Source organism: Carlito syrichta, unplaced genomic scaffold, assembly GCF_000164805.1.
Source record: "Carlito syrichta isolate Samal-C Ts95f unplaced genomic scaffold, Tarsius_syrichta-2.0.1 Scaffold315403, whole genome shotgun sequence".
NCBI classification, from domain to species: Eukaryota; Metazoa; Chordata; class Mammalia; order Primates; family Tarsiidae; genus Carlito; species Carlito syrichta.
In genome coordinates this window covers 263,165-277,322 of record NW_007259499.1, presented here as the reverse complement: position 1 = coordinate 277,322, position 14,158 = coordinate 263,165, and the positions used below count along the sequence as shown (strand labels likewise).

At 47.2% G+C, this 14,158-nt stretch overlaps 1 protein-coding gene across 1 annotated transcript in view; it reads right to left on the bottom strand.

The window, feature by feature from the left end:
• Positions 1 to 297: 297 nt before the first annotated feature.
• The window catches only part of SLC4A1AP (solute carrier family 4 member 1 adaptor protein), a 32,081-nt gene continuing 18,220 nt past the window's right edge, over positions 298 to 14,158 (bottom strand). Inside the window, exons 8-13 of the mRNA XM_008072756.2 lie at positions 12,327 to 12,438; positions 7,630 to 7,864; positions 4,388 to 4,474; positions 3,756 to 3,823; positions 2,446 to 2,515; positions 298 to 619 (exon numbers count right to left, since the gene is read on the bottom strand). Coding sequence (XP_008070947.1) covers positions 570 to 619; positions 2,446 to 2,515; positions 3,756 to 3,823; positions 4,388 to 4,474; positions 7,630 to 7,864; positions 12,327 to 12,438 — 622 coding nt within the window. The 3' untranslated portion in view covers positions 298 to 569. The remainder of the gene's footprint in view (positions 620 to 2,445; positions 2,516 to 3,755; positions 3,824 to 4,387; positions 4,475 to 7,629; positions 7,865 to 12,326; positions 12,439 to 14,158) is intronic.

Below are 14,158 nucleotides of genomic sequence, written 5' to 3'. Positions count from 1 at the left end.
TGAGGCGGAGGATCACCTGAGCCCAGTAGATTGAGATTGTGGTGGCCATGAGTGTGCTACTGCACTCTAGTCTGGGTAACAGAGCAAGACTCTGACTCAAAAAAAAAAAAAAAATTAGCCAGGCATGGTGGTGGTGCCTGTAGTCTCAGCTATTCAGCAGGTTAAGGCAGGAGAATTGCCTAAGCCCAAGAGTTCGAAGCTGCCGTGAGCTGTAATCACAACACTGCACTCCAAGCTGAGTGAAAGAGACTCTGTCTCGAAAAACAACTTTCAAATAGCAATAAATAAAACATTAGGGACATCTTCAGTTTCTTCTTTTAATAGAGTCATGCCTCTCACTCTACTAATTCTCATAATACATGGTTCCCTTTTTACATACATATACAAACACTTTAAAACCGAAATACCCAACTCAGGAGGATCTGATGAGCAGGTAAATCAAGGAAGCCAAGAGTACCAAGGAAGGCCAGTCACCAGGTTGGGCAAACGACCACCTGATTCATTCAGTTCACCATGCTTTCCCAAGTAGCCCACATTCCACAAGGTCTTCCTTTGGGATTCTGAAGCAATCAGTAGCCATACTTGTCATTAAGATGGGTTCTGCCATCTCCACTTTGGCCTAGATCAGAGTATAAAAAAGAAAATAAATTCACTCTTCCAAAATCAGGAGGGAAAAGACACCCAGACATCAATAGGCCAAAAGTAAAACAGACATAACATTTTCTTCTATGATAGAAATTTTCACACACAATTTCAAAATACAGTCCTCTATTCACTTCTACTCCAACATTTATTAGCATATGACTAATAACTAAATTTCTATGAGTTACTAGTATATTAGAAACCCCATCCATAGAAAAAGCAAGCTGTGATAAGCACACAGGGAAATAAGTCTCTCGTACACAGCCTTGAGAGTGTGGGTACCAGCATAAAACTGGGACACTCCGTTGAGTCTCAAAAATGTTCATACCTTTGATCCAGCAGGTTAATGTTTATGATTTCACTACAGATATGCCTCTATACTTCATCTATTACAAAATTACATACGTTAGAGGTACTTATGACAGAGTTGTCTATAATGGCGAAAGATTGGAAGCAGCAGCTAAATCTTTGGCAGAACTGTTTCAGTAAGTACAATCACACCATAACAAAGAAGAATGTTGCCATCAGCAAATAACAAGAAGTCCATAACAACAACAGAAGAACCTCTACCTTATGCTAAGTGCAAAACAGCAAGGGGTAGGATACACTTCCATTTGTGTATAAAAAGTGGTGAAATATTATGTATTTTATTGCCTATATGGGCATTTTGCATAATACATATAAGTATTTATAAGAAACAGGTACTATTTGGTTGTTTTTGGAGGAAAAAACTGGGTCATGAAGGTATAGCCAGATTTTTTTTTTGGAGTTGGAGTCTCACTCTGTCACCCAGACTGGAGTGCAGTGGCCGCTCCCGGCCACTACAGCCTTGATCTGTTGGGCTCCGGCGATCCTTCCACCTCAGCCTTCCAAGTACTGGAACTACAGGCGCGTGCTACCACACCCAGCTAATTTTTTTGATTTATTGTAGAGATGAGGTCTCGCCAAGTTGCCCAGGCAGGTTGCAAACAGATTTTTTTTTAACTTAATAAAGAAAACACAAAGTTCACGTGAAATGAAATAGAAATCTGTAATGAGCCTGCATGTACTCCTGACGCTTCAGTGATGACCCACGCGTGGCCAACCCTGCTTCTCCACTGCCCCTTCCCACCTTTCCCTCATCCTCTACGCCATATGATTGTCAGCAAATTCCAGGCATCACTTCATTTGCTAGCATTTCTGTATATAATCCTAGAGGATAAAAACTTTTCCCAAGGCCGGGCTCAGTGGCTCAGCCTGTAATCCCAGCACTTTGGGAGGCCGAGGCAAGTGGATTGCCTGAGCCCGCGGGTTCGAGACCCACCGGGGCAACTTGGTGAGACCTCGCCTCTACAATAAATCAAAAACTAGCTGGGCGTGGTAGCGCGCGCCTGTAGTTCCAGCTACCTGGAAGGCTGATGCAGAAGAATCGCTGACGCCCAGCAGGTTGAGGCTGCGGTGGCCGCGAGCATGCCACTGCAATCCAGTCTGGGCGACAAGAGTGAAACTCCAACTCAAAAACAAAAAACAAAAAACAAAAAACTTTTCCCAAAAAGCATGACTCAACATCAAGACTTTCTTAGCATCATCAGATATCTGACTGGCTGATGTATTTGTTTTCAGCAATTGTTTCCTTGACTAAGGACCCAGCCAGGGTGCACAAGTTCTATCTGGCTGATATGCCTCTAGATCCACCTGTTCCACCAGGAGACTATTCACGACATACTCTGGTCACTTTCTTATTTTGAACCTTAAACATATACTGCCTATTCAAAACTATAAACGAGTGAATTTTGGAGGGAAAGAAAAGCAAAAGCAGCCTACCTTCAGGTGGGACCCACACACAGTAGTCTGGGTCATCTTCGGGATATTTGGAAGAAAGTATTGGTGGGAACTGCAAAGAGAAGACGGGAAAATTTTAATTCTAAGAATCACTGTCCCTATTCCTGCCAGCACACAAAAACCAAGAGAGAACAGTTTGCATTAGGGAGTTTGACAAACAACCATGTGGGGGCATTCTCTCTCTGAACCCACCCTCAACAAGTGGACCTTTAGCCAGCTGTGCTGTGATGCTCCTCAAAGGGGCAGCTGACATACTGCAGGTCTGAGCACTAAACAGCATAAGCCCCAGAGCAGGAAATCTGGCATCTGCCTTTGACCAAGGTACAGAAAAGGGCTAACAGAACAAGCCTGACTGTTATCCTTTGAAAGCGTGTTTGCAAGGCTGGCCCTCGGCTGGCACCTGGGAACTTGAATTTGGGAGTGCTCAGAGTGGCTCACTGGGCCTCAGGTACTGTTTAAGCGACGTGGTCTATGTGGAACACCTGTTTTCCTTCTGGGAGTCTAGAATTTAGGAACACACGAGACAGGGAATGCCTATGTGGTCAGTCTGGGCCTGAGTCTCTAATAAACTGCCCTAGCAGGAGCATTTCACACATGCTGTCACATGCCGTTACTAGGGGAGTTAAGCATGTCCTGTGTGACTCTGATGGAAGGGAACCCTTGAGAGCCTGCGTCTGGTTCCCCAAATGTTTTTTGCACCATTTGCCTTTTCCCTTTGCTGTCTGTGCCTGGTAAATCACAGCTCCAAGCACAACCGTGGGCTGAGTCCTGTGAATTACCCCACCTAAGGGTGGTTCTTGGGGACAATTTGCTACAACCCAGCAATCCCACTTCCAGGAGCTTACCCTATGCTCACAAAACCATGTATGGACAAGATTATTCAATGTAGCACCATAGTGATAAAAGACTGGAAACAACCCAGTGTCCATCTACGAGCTAAACAAGGTACATCCATAAGCTCCTAATATTGCTGACACAGGATGATTTAAGATGCAGATGGAGTATATTACATTCCACCTTGTGTGTAATAAAAGAAGGAACATAATAATATGGCATCCAATGTCTTTGTATGGCATGCTAGGATATAAAGAAAGATTCACAAACTAGGAAAAGAGGCAGCTTGTATGTGAGCGGATAACAGAGTGGATGAGGACAACAGAGAACCCAGAAATAAAGAGAACCCAGATTTCTTGGAGAGAAGGTCAAGGCTGTGGGAGTGCTGTCATTCACTCTTTGGGATGTGGGCCATGACAAGGGGCCCTGCGTGACGCCCAGGAAAGCCAAACACTCACTTTGCCTGGACCAGGAGTTTTCTTCTTCTTCAATTCATCTCTGCTTTTCTCATATTCATTCTTTGATGCTAATTTAAGAAAAGAAAAAGTGGCAAGAGCTATTTTCGGTAAAAGTAAAAGGGAAAGGAAAAACTCCTCATGAGAGCATTATAATTATGAAGAAAAGATGCTGTGACAGTGCAACTCTCAGCTATTCCTTTTACTACTGTAAAGACTGAATTAAAAGAAAATGTTTCCTTCACAAATAAGCTTCGTTTTTTTACATCCTAAGGCTTAAATTTGACCAAACCACGTAAAAAAGTAGAAAACGAGGCTCATTTCACCAGAGAAAAGCTGTCCTGTTAACAGGCCAACCTGTCAACCAATTTCTCCGAACAGAGTTGGAATCACTCCAACAAGAGGCACATATTTGGCTCTGCAAAGCTGGAGGGAAGCATCAAGGTACTGGGTACTTTGTGGGGCGAAGAGGGAACTCCAAGAGACAGGACAGATAGCACAAGCCTCTCATCTACTCCAACTCTGTCTCGGCCAACCCCGAAGGCCCACCTCCATGTCACCTGCAGACTGGTGCCACACCCCCCTAAGCCCAGTCATCCTGTACAGAATGGACAGGAGGCTTCTGAGCTACTTGCCTGAGGGTTCCTCGTGCGGGAATACGGCTTCGCTCATCTCTTGATAGCCTTTACTCTGCTCCGCCTGGCTGAGTTGAGGCCTGTTTTCTACAGAAAGCAGCACCAGAGCATACTGTTATTATTTCATTCATGGTGGAAAGCCAAGAAAAAAACCAGAAGCAAGAGAAGTGAAGCACATATATAACCATCTAGCTTTGCTATCATCAGCCTCAACTAATCTTAACAAGGTTTTCAAGTAATGTGGCTCCAGCTGTATAGCAGAGGACCACCAGCTCTTCTAAGAAAGCTAGCCAACTTCGAGGTAAAACATTTTGGCAATATTTACCAAAAGCCTTAACAATGTATATACTCCTTGGCCTAGAAACTTGACTTCCAGGAACATATTTTTCAAAAAGTCAAAGATGAGCACCAAGGTTTATTACAGACAGGTATTTTGTAATAGCAAAAGTTAAGAAATAACCTACATGTTTAACAACTGGAAAAGAAATTATGGCATATGCATGTGATAGATCACCATACCCCAAATTAAAAACCACATTTAAAAAAGAATAGCTTAAGACAGAAGAAAACAGGTTATAAGACAGCATGCAAATTATAACCCAATGTTACAAAAAGACCCCACAAAACTCATTAAAACCTAAAGGAGCTGGGCACAGTGGTTCACACCTGTAATCCCAGCACTTTGGGAGGCCAACGTGGAGGACTTCTTGAGTCCAGGAGTTTGAGGTCAGCTTAGGAAACATAGCAAGACCTCACCTCTACAAAAAAAAATTAGTCGGGCATGGTGGCGCACACCTGTAATCATAGCTACTCAAGAGGTTGAGTGGAAGGATTGCTTGAGCCCAGAAGTGTGGGAGGTTGTGGTGAGCTGTGATTGTGCCACTGCATTCCAGTCTGGGTGACAGAGAGAGACCCCAGATTAAAAGCAAAACAAAAAGGAACAAAAAAGGCCTGGAGTAATTCCTCATCAGCTGAAGATTTACTAATCATTTTTTTGTTGTTGAGTTGGAGTCTCACTGTTGCCCAGGTTAGAGAGCAGTGGCATGCTCACAACCACTATAGCCTTGACCTGCTGGGCTCAGGGGATACTTCCACCTCAGCCTTTCAAGTAGCTGGAACCACAGGCGTGCACCACCACGCCTGGCTAATGTTTTGATTTACTGTAGAAATGAGGTCTCACCAAGTTGCCCAGACTGGTCTCAAATCCCTGGGCTCAGGGAGTCCTTGTGCCTCCACCATCCAAAGTGTTGGGATTACAAGTGTGAACCACTGCTCCTGGCCTCATTTAATCTTATAAACCAAGTTTCAAAATCTATTTTTATACACATATATTTACTTTGGTTGTCCCCCTCTTTTCTTGTAGACATGTGGTCTAGCTATGTTGCCCAGGGTGGTCTTGAACTCCTGGCCTCAAGCGATCCTCCCACCTCAGCCTCCCAAAGTGCTGGGATTACCAGGTGAGACATTGCGCCCAGTCTACTTAGGTCCTTTAAACAAAAAATATATATATAATCCTATGGCTCCACTCCTGCCAACCTAGTTATGACCACCCTCACAATGGATGGCCCAAGACCAGACTTAGTCACGTGTGGGTAAGCACCTTTTGAAGAAGGCTGGCATTTTGGCGATAATGAAACAAGAGAGAATGCAAATACAAGATTTGCCGCTCACAGATAAGGAAACAGTTCTCAGACAACGGGAAGCAGCTCAGGAGAAGGGCCATGCCCCAAGCCTGGCTCATTTTGGAAGTAGACCCCCACACACTCCCACATGCACGGAATGCAATTTTGATCATCTCCCCTCATGCTCCCTATTTTCCACTAACAGTTTGGCCAACCAGAAGGAAAATAGTCCCTGTAGCTGACAGAGGATGACAGGGTACAAAAAAGATAAGCAATGACCTCTAGGGTGACTGTGGGGATTTCTCTTTTCTTTGGACTTTTATGTATAACCTATAATTCCTTTTTTTTTTTTTTTTTTTTGAGTTGGAGTCTCACTCCGTTGCCCTGGTTGGAGTGCAGTGGTGCACTCACGGCCACCCCAGCATCGACCTACTGGGCTCCGATGATCCTTCCACCTCAGCCTTCCAAGTAGCTGGAACTAAAAACGCTACCATGCCCGGCTAATTTTTTTTTTTTAATTGTAGAGATGAGGTCTCACCAAGTTTTCTGGGCTGGTCTCAAACCTGCCAGCTCAGGCAATCCACTTGCCTTGGCCTCCCAAAGTACTGGGATTACAGACTGAGCCACCAAGCCCAGCCACCTATAATTTCTAAGATAAATATATATTTCTTTCGTAACCAGAAAAAATATTTGTATTAAAAACGAATCAAGCCGGGCTCAGTGGCTCAGCCTGTAATCCCGCGCCTTTGGGAGGCTGAGGTGAGTGGATTGCCTGAGCCCGCGGGTTCGAGACCCACCTGGGCAGCGAGACCTCATCTCTACAATAAATCAAAAATTAGCCAGGCGTGGTAGTGCGCGCCTGTAGTTCCAACTACTTGGAAGGCTGAGGCGGAAGGATCGCCGGAGCCAAGCAGGTTGAGGCTGCGGTGGCCGGGAGCGGCCACTGTACTCCAGTCTGGGTGACAGAGTGAGACTTCAACTCAAAAAAAAAAAAAACAACAACAAAAAAAACGAATCAATTCCCTCTTTCAACATTTTTCACCAAACACTTGCTGAGGTGTGAGGTGGGTGGACAACACCATATGCTAGGTTTTCTGTTAGGTTTCCTGGACAGGAAGAGTAAGGCATGATCCTTCATGAGGACTTCAGTCCAGCAGGTTCCTTATGCTTGGCCTGTTTTAGGGACGGTGAGAGAATGAACAAGGGGCCCATCGTCCACACTACTCCATGATCCACCAACTCATATGGTGGTGGCAGCCCAGGATGATATCACAGCAGCTGCAGCTCTACGTTCCACAGCTTCATCTTTCTGTAACTCTGGAGCAGACTGGAAATAGCTGCCCTCAATTTGCAGGGGGCATACAAATGACTGGCAGTAACAGGAGGAACAACAAGAAAGTATGTCTCCTCTCCAGAGTCCGTGAGCCACATACACAAAGCCAAAGGCACAAATGAGCCCTGGTCTTGCTTTTTCTTTTTTTTTTTAAAGCAGGATTTATTGAAAGGACAGAAACGCTCCCACTGTGGGAGGGGACCCGAAGGGGTTGCCCTGGCCTTGCTTTCCAACCCACCTGCAGTCAGTGCTGCTGTCCACTGAGCAACCCAGGAGAAGGAGCCTACCTCGGTCTCGGGCTTCTGCAGGCAGTATGAGGTCCATGGGGGGCCTCGCCTCTGGCACGGCCGCCTCTAGCTCCACCTCTGGCTGCGGCCTGCTACTTCCATCCCCCACTGTTTCCTTCCTGCGATCCTCTTCCTTCTCTTCCTCTTCTTCCTCTTCCTCCTCCTCCTCTACTTCGGGCTCATCCTTCATTCTCATTAGAGCCGGAGGGAGTTCTGGACGCTTAGGGGGTAACTTCTGTGACCAAAAAAAACACAAAAGGGTAACAAGCAAACACCTCTCCAGGAGGCTGGGAAGCCACAGAAGACTGCTGGAAGCAGGACTTTCACATTAAACCCACAGACCCTAAAGTGTCGCCTTAGTTTCTAGAATTGCAAGACTATTAAACACAAAACGCTTGTAGAGAACTAAGACGTCTACTCCAACTAAGAACCAGAGCAGGTGTTTTCCCACGACACCTCATGACAGCAAGAGGAATAAATCAGACACACATTACTAAGAAGTAAATTATTTGTACCTTTTTTTAAATTTTAGACTTAACGTAATTTCAGGAAAACAAGGCATGCAAATCAGTAAAACAGATCCGAAGAAAGACATTTTTCAAAGAATAAGGTCCAATATTCAATCAAGGTCTTTCAATAAAAGTACTTATTAGAAAAAGTGACCATTTATGGAGTAGAGGTACCGAAGTATCTTTTGGTTATATAGTCTTTTCAATACAGGATTTAGCTCAGCCATCCTCCAAGAAGGGCTTTTTTTTTTTGAGTTGGAGTCTCACTCTGTCACCCAGACTGGAGTGCAGTGGCCGCTCCTGGCCACCGCAGCCTCGACCTGCTGGGATCCAGCGATCCTTCCGCCTCAGCCTTCCGAGTAGGTGGAACTACAGGCATGTTGCCACCACACCCGGCTAATATTTTTTGATTTATTGTAGAGATGAGGTCTCGCCTGCCCAGGCGGGTCTCAAACCCGCGGGCTCAGGTAATCCACTCACCTCAGCCTCCCAAAGGCGTGGGATAACAGACTGAGCCACCGAGCCCGGCAAGAAGGGCTTTTTATTAGAGAGTTTTTCTTCTATTTAAAACACAAGCTGGGCGTGGTGGCTCACACCTGTAATCCCAGCACCTTGGGAGGCGGAAGTGAGAGGATTGCGAGTCCAGGGGTTCGAGGCCAACCTGGGCAACTCAGTGAGACCGCCTCTCCAAATAAATAAAAAACATTAGTGGGTATGGTAGCACACGCCTGTGGTTCCAGCCACTTGGAGAGCTGAGGTGGAAGGATCACCTGAGCCAAGTAGGTCAAGGTTGCAATGGTCTGGGTAACAGGGTGAGGCTCCTACTCAAAAAAAGAAATAAAAAACAATTCCCAACTCCACCCTCACACAGAAAAGCCTCCCTCTTAGGCAAACGATGTCCATGTACACATTCAGAATACATGGCTGGGACTTCAAACCTCTGCCACGAGAGGGCAGTTTCCCTAAGTCAAGGTGTTTGGGGCTCAACTGTGCTCCCCTCAAAATTCATGTCTGGAGTACAAACCTTCAGTACCTCAGAACATGACTACATTTGAGATAAGGTCTTTAATAGTGATCAAGTTAAAGTGGCAGCATCAGGTGGGGCCCTAACCTGACATGACTAGTGTCCTCACAAGAGAAAGAGACACAAGGGGCATGAGTGCGAGGTGGGACGGCCGTGGGAAGAGGTGGCAGGGGACAGCCAGCAGCAGACCGAGAGGCCTCGGGGAGCCAACCCTGTCGGCTTCTTGGTTTTGGACTTCCAGACTCCAGAAAATACATTTCTGTTGCTCAAGTCAGTCAATCTGTGGTATTTTATTATGGCAGCCCTGGCAAACTAATACCCAAGGCTCAGCTTTAGGAGTAATGGAAACCTTCTAAAAGCAGAATATGTAAAGAGAAATGCATATAAAGCAAAAATGTACCTACAAACACACACTAAGAACAATAGAAAGATCACAGAACCCAAGATAGAAGACTGGACCTGCTAGTGCGGGCTCATAAGCTGTGTGATCTGGCATTCAATCTTTCCAGCTTCTTCACTTGTGAGAACAGGTAAAGTCCCACACGTCACATGAGGTTGGAAGGATTAAATGAAGTAAGGAAAACCATCTGACAGAGGCAGGTGCACACACTATATATTAGCAAGTGCTAGTAGAGTCTGAACATGGCATCCATCCACCAGGAAAGAGCATTTAATGGACACCCATCTTCAAACGCAACATTCATTAGAAATAAATAATGAATGAGGAATGAATAATGAATGATTAAGAAACTAGTCGGGCTCGGCGGCTCAGCCTGTAATCCCGCACCTTGGGAGGCTGAGGTGAGTGGATTGCCTGAGCCTGCGGGTTCGAAACCCACCGGGGCAACTTGGCGAGACCTCATCTCTACAATAAATCAAAAATGAAGTCGGGCTCGGCGGCTCAGCCTGTAATCCCACGCATTTGGGAGGCTGAGGTGAGTGGATTGCCTGAGCCTGCGGGTTCGAAACCCACCGGGGCAACTTGGCGAGACCTCATCTCTACAATAAATCAAAAATGAAGTCGGGCTCGGCGGCTCAGCCTGTAATCCCACGCATTTGGGAGGCTGAGGTGAGTGGATTGCCTGAGCCTGCGGGTTCGAAACCCACCGGGGCAACTTGGCGAGACCTCATCTCTACAATAAATCAAAAATGAAGTCGGGCTCGGCGGCTCAGCCTGTAATCCCACGCATTTGGGAGGCTGAGGTGAGTGGATTGCCTGAGCCTGCGGGTTCGAAACCCACCGGGGCAACTTGGCGAGACCTCATCTCTACAATAAATCAAAAATGAAGTCGGGCTCGGCGGCTCAGCCTGTAATCCCACGCATTTGGGAGGCTGAGGTGAGTGGATTGCCTGAGCCTGCGGGTTCGAAACCCACCGGGGCAACTTGGCGAGACCTCATCTCTACAATAAATCAAAAATGAAGTCGGGCTCGGCGGCTCAGCCTGTAATCCCACGCATTTGGGAGGCTGAGGTGAGTGGATTGCCTGAGCCTGCGGGTTCGAAACCCACCGGGGCAACTTGGCGAGACCTCATCTCTACAATAAATCAAAAATGAAGTCGGGCTCGGCGGCTCAGCCTGTAATCCCACGCATTTGGGAGGCTGAGGTGAGTGGATTGCCTGAGCCTGCGGGTTCGAAACCCACCGGGGCAACTTGGCGAGACCTCATCTCTACAATAAATCAAAAATGAAGTCGGGCTCGGCGGCTCAGCCTGTAATCCCACGCATTTGGGAGGCTGAGGTGAGTGGATTGCCTGAGCCTGCGGGTTCGAAACCCACCGGGGCAACTTGGCGAGACCTCATCTCTACAATAAATCAAAAATGAAGTCGGGCTCGGCGGCTCAGCCTGTAATCCCACGCATTTGGGAGGCTGAGGTGAGTGGATTGCCTGAGCCTGCGGGTTCGAAACCCACCGGGGCAACTTGGCGAGACCTCATCTCTACAATAAATCAAAAATGAAGTCGGGCTCGGCGGCTCAGCCTGTAATCCCACGCATTTGGGAGGCTGAGGTGAGTGGATTGCCTGAGCCTGCGGGTTCGAAACCCACCGGGGCAACTTGGCGAGACCTCATCTCTACAATAAATCAAAAATGAAGTCGGGCTCGGCGGCTCAGCCTGTAATCCCACGCATTTGGGAGGCTGAGGTGAGTGGATTGCCTGAGCCTGTGGGTTCGAAACCCACCGGGGCAACTTGGTGAGACCTCATCTCTACAATAAATCAAAAAATTAGCCGGGCGTGGTAGTGCGTGCCTGTAGTTCCAGCTACTTGGAAGGTTGAGGTGGAAGGATTGCCGGAGCCCAGCAGGTTGAGGCTGCAGTGGTCGGAAGTGGCTACTGCACTCCAGTCTGGGTGACAGAGTGAGACTCCAACTCAAAAGAAAAAAAGAAACTAATAACCGTGACCAGCCTGGGCAACATGGTGAGACCTCATCTCCACAATAAATTAAAAAATTAGCTGGATGTAGTAGGGTGCGCCTGTAGTTCCGGCTACTTGGAAGGCTGGGGCGGAATGATTGCCAGAACCCAGCAGGTCGAGGCTGTGGTGGACATGAGCGTGCTACTGCACTCCAGCCTGGGCAACAGAGTGAGACTACGGCTCAAAAAAAAAAAAAAGAAAAGAAATTAATAAGCCAGTATCCCAAAGCTCATTTACTTACAAATTGATCAGCATGAATCAATTCACCAACTTTTCATATTTGAGTTAGGGTCTCATTCTTTCACCAAAGCTGGAGTGCAGTGGCATGCTCACGGCTCACTGCAGCCTCAACCTCCTGGCCAGGCGATCCTCCCACCTTAGTTTCCCGAGTGCCTGGGACTATGGGTATCCACCAACACATCTGGCTAATTTATTCAATTTTTTATAGAGATGCGTTCTCACTGTTTCCCAGGCTGGTCTCGAACTCCTGGACTCAAGAGATCCTCCTGCCTCAAGCCTCCCAAAGTGCTAGAATTATAGGTGTGAGTGCCTGCGCCTGGTCAATTCACCAATTCTTGATAACCCTAAGTTGAGCAGAAAAAAAATCCAAGAACCAACTTCTGGAAAGATGTGATCATATCAGGCCCAAAGCCCCCTTTCTCACATTACTATGGAATGAGTCATCTGCACTTGCAAAAAAAGAGAAAAACTAGCTCAAGAGCTAAAAGTTTAACACTGACTCACAACTTACCCCAACTGTTCCAGTTTTTAATTTGAATTTGCTTCCTCCTTTCATGGCACCAAAGAGAGGGAACGTAAACTTTCTAGCTTTGTTTTCTGCATCTGCAGCCTGACTTTCAGACCTAGGAAGAAAGAATAATGATATATATCTACTCCAGTGAGTCCAAGATTTTATCTAAAAATACCATGACACTCCAAAGAAACTTCTGGAAAAACAAAAATGACCACAAAATGAATACCCAAGCATACAGCAATAGGAAAGGTATCAGGCCAGCAGTTTGAACAGACAACAACTGTCATAGTTGCCAAGGTACCGAGGGTCAGATGTGGCTGTTCCTTGGTCAGGTGACCTGCAACATGCCACAGCTTCACACTCTTCAGCTGGCTGCAGTCAAAGGTCCCTGACCAAGGAGACACACAAGCACACCCCACCTCCACCAAGAGCAGGAGACATGCCTGCGGCACAAGCTCTGTCCCCACCAGCCTCGCTCCTTCAGAGCCCCTACCTACCACACTACCTGCAATGGCACAGAGCACTGAAGCTAAAAAAAAGGTGAGTGCACAGGGGAAGGGGAGGTCAGGACACCACGTAGTAATGAACTAATAGTGAGCAATATGGCCACAGGTGAGCTTGGCGGCATGCTTGTGGCTCGAGACAGTTACAAAAGCTAAGGTTAAGAGGGCAAAGCTGAGGAAGAAGAGATCATAGGAATTAGACAGGAGAGGAGAACAGAGCAGAAACCAAAGCAAAGGCAAGTCAGCCAACATGATATGCAGAGAGTAGGCAGAGGGGACAAGAAGGTGGCATGAGTAGAAAGAGGAGCCTCAGAAAAACCACCCTAGACTGCAGAAGGAAGCCCTGCACTCTTTACTGACCATGGACAGCCCCACACACCGGAGTCCAAGGGCAGTACTGACAGCCCTGGTTCACAGGAACCACAGACACAGGCAGATGCGCCCACCCTGAAGCCCTTGCCAGCTACTACTGCCAAGTCTTATCCCCTTGGTGGCGCTCCTGGGCCTAGCCTCATGGCCTCTCTCCCAACCAGACATAGAACCCATTCCCTTGTTAGGGCCACCAGAAGAATCCTGCCTGCCTGGCCCTGCAAGGTCCTTTGCCAAAGCGTTCTCCTTCACACCCTCCCCATGGGTCCCAGGAAGGCTCTGGCACAGACCAAAGCAGAAGCCACAGAGATGTTTCCAGCGACAATGAAGAGCTGGGTGGCCTGCAGGGTGCAAAGCCTGGCCCTTGGAGGCGGGAAGGCAGAAGATGGGACCACAGCCAAGAGCTGCTGTGAGTTGGGGGGAGGCAGAATGTCAACCCGCAAGGGAAAAGAGGAGAAAACACACAGCATCTAGGCCAGAATCCAAAATAGGAAGACAGCCGGCAGCAGAAGAGGCTCTGAAGGAAGGTGAGAGGCACATTTCTTTTCAAAGCAGAGATCTGCTTCTATTAACAAGTGGGTTTACTGCAACAAAACTGTTCATATGATTTTTTACTTTTCCAGTTATTTGGTATTTAGAACTACAACTGCAACCACATTACAATAAACTTAGCCTAAAGCAGTATGGCTTTCTGGTACAGGATTTTCTTTTTAAAATCCAGCAGACTTAAATATACAGAGTGTTCCTATGTTCAAGACCCTGAAAGTGCTGGCCGGACTCGGTGGCTCAGTCTGTAATTCCAGCACTTTGGGAGGCCGAGGTGAGTGGATTGCCTGCGCCCGCGGGTTCGAGACCCACCCGGACAACTTGGTGAGACTTCATATCTTCAAATCAAAAAATTAGCCGGGCATGGTAGTGTGTGCCTGTAGTTCCAGCTACTTGGAAGGCTGAGGCAGA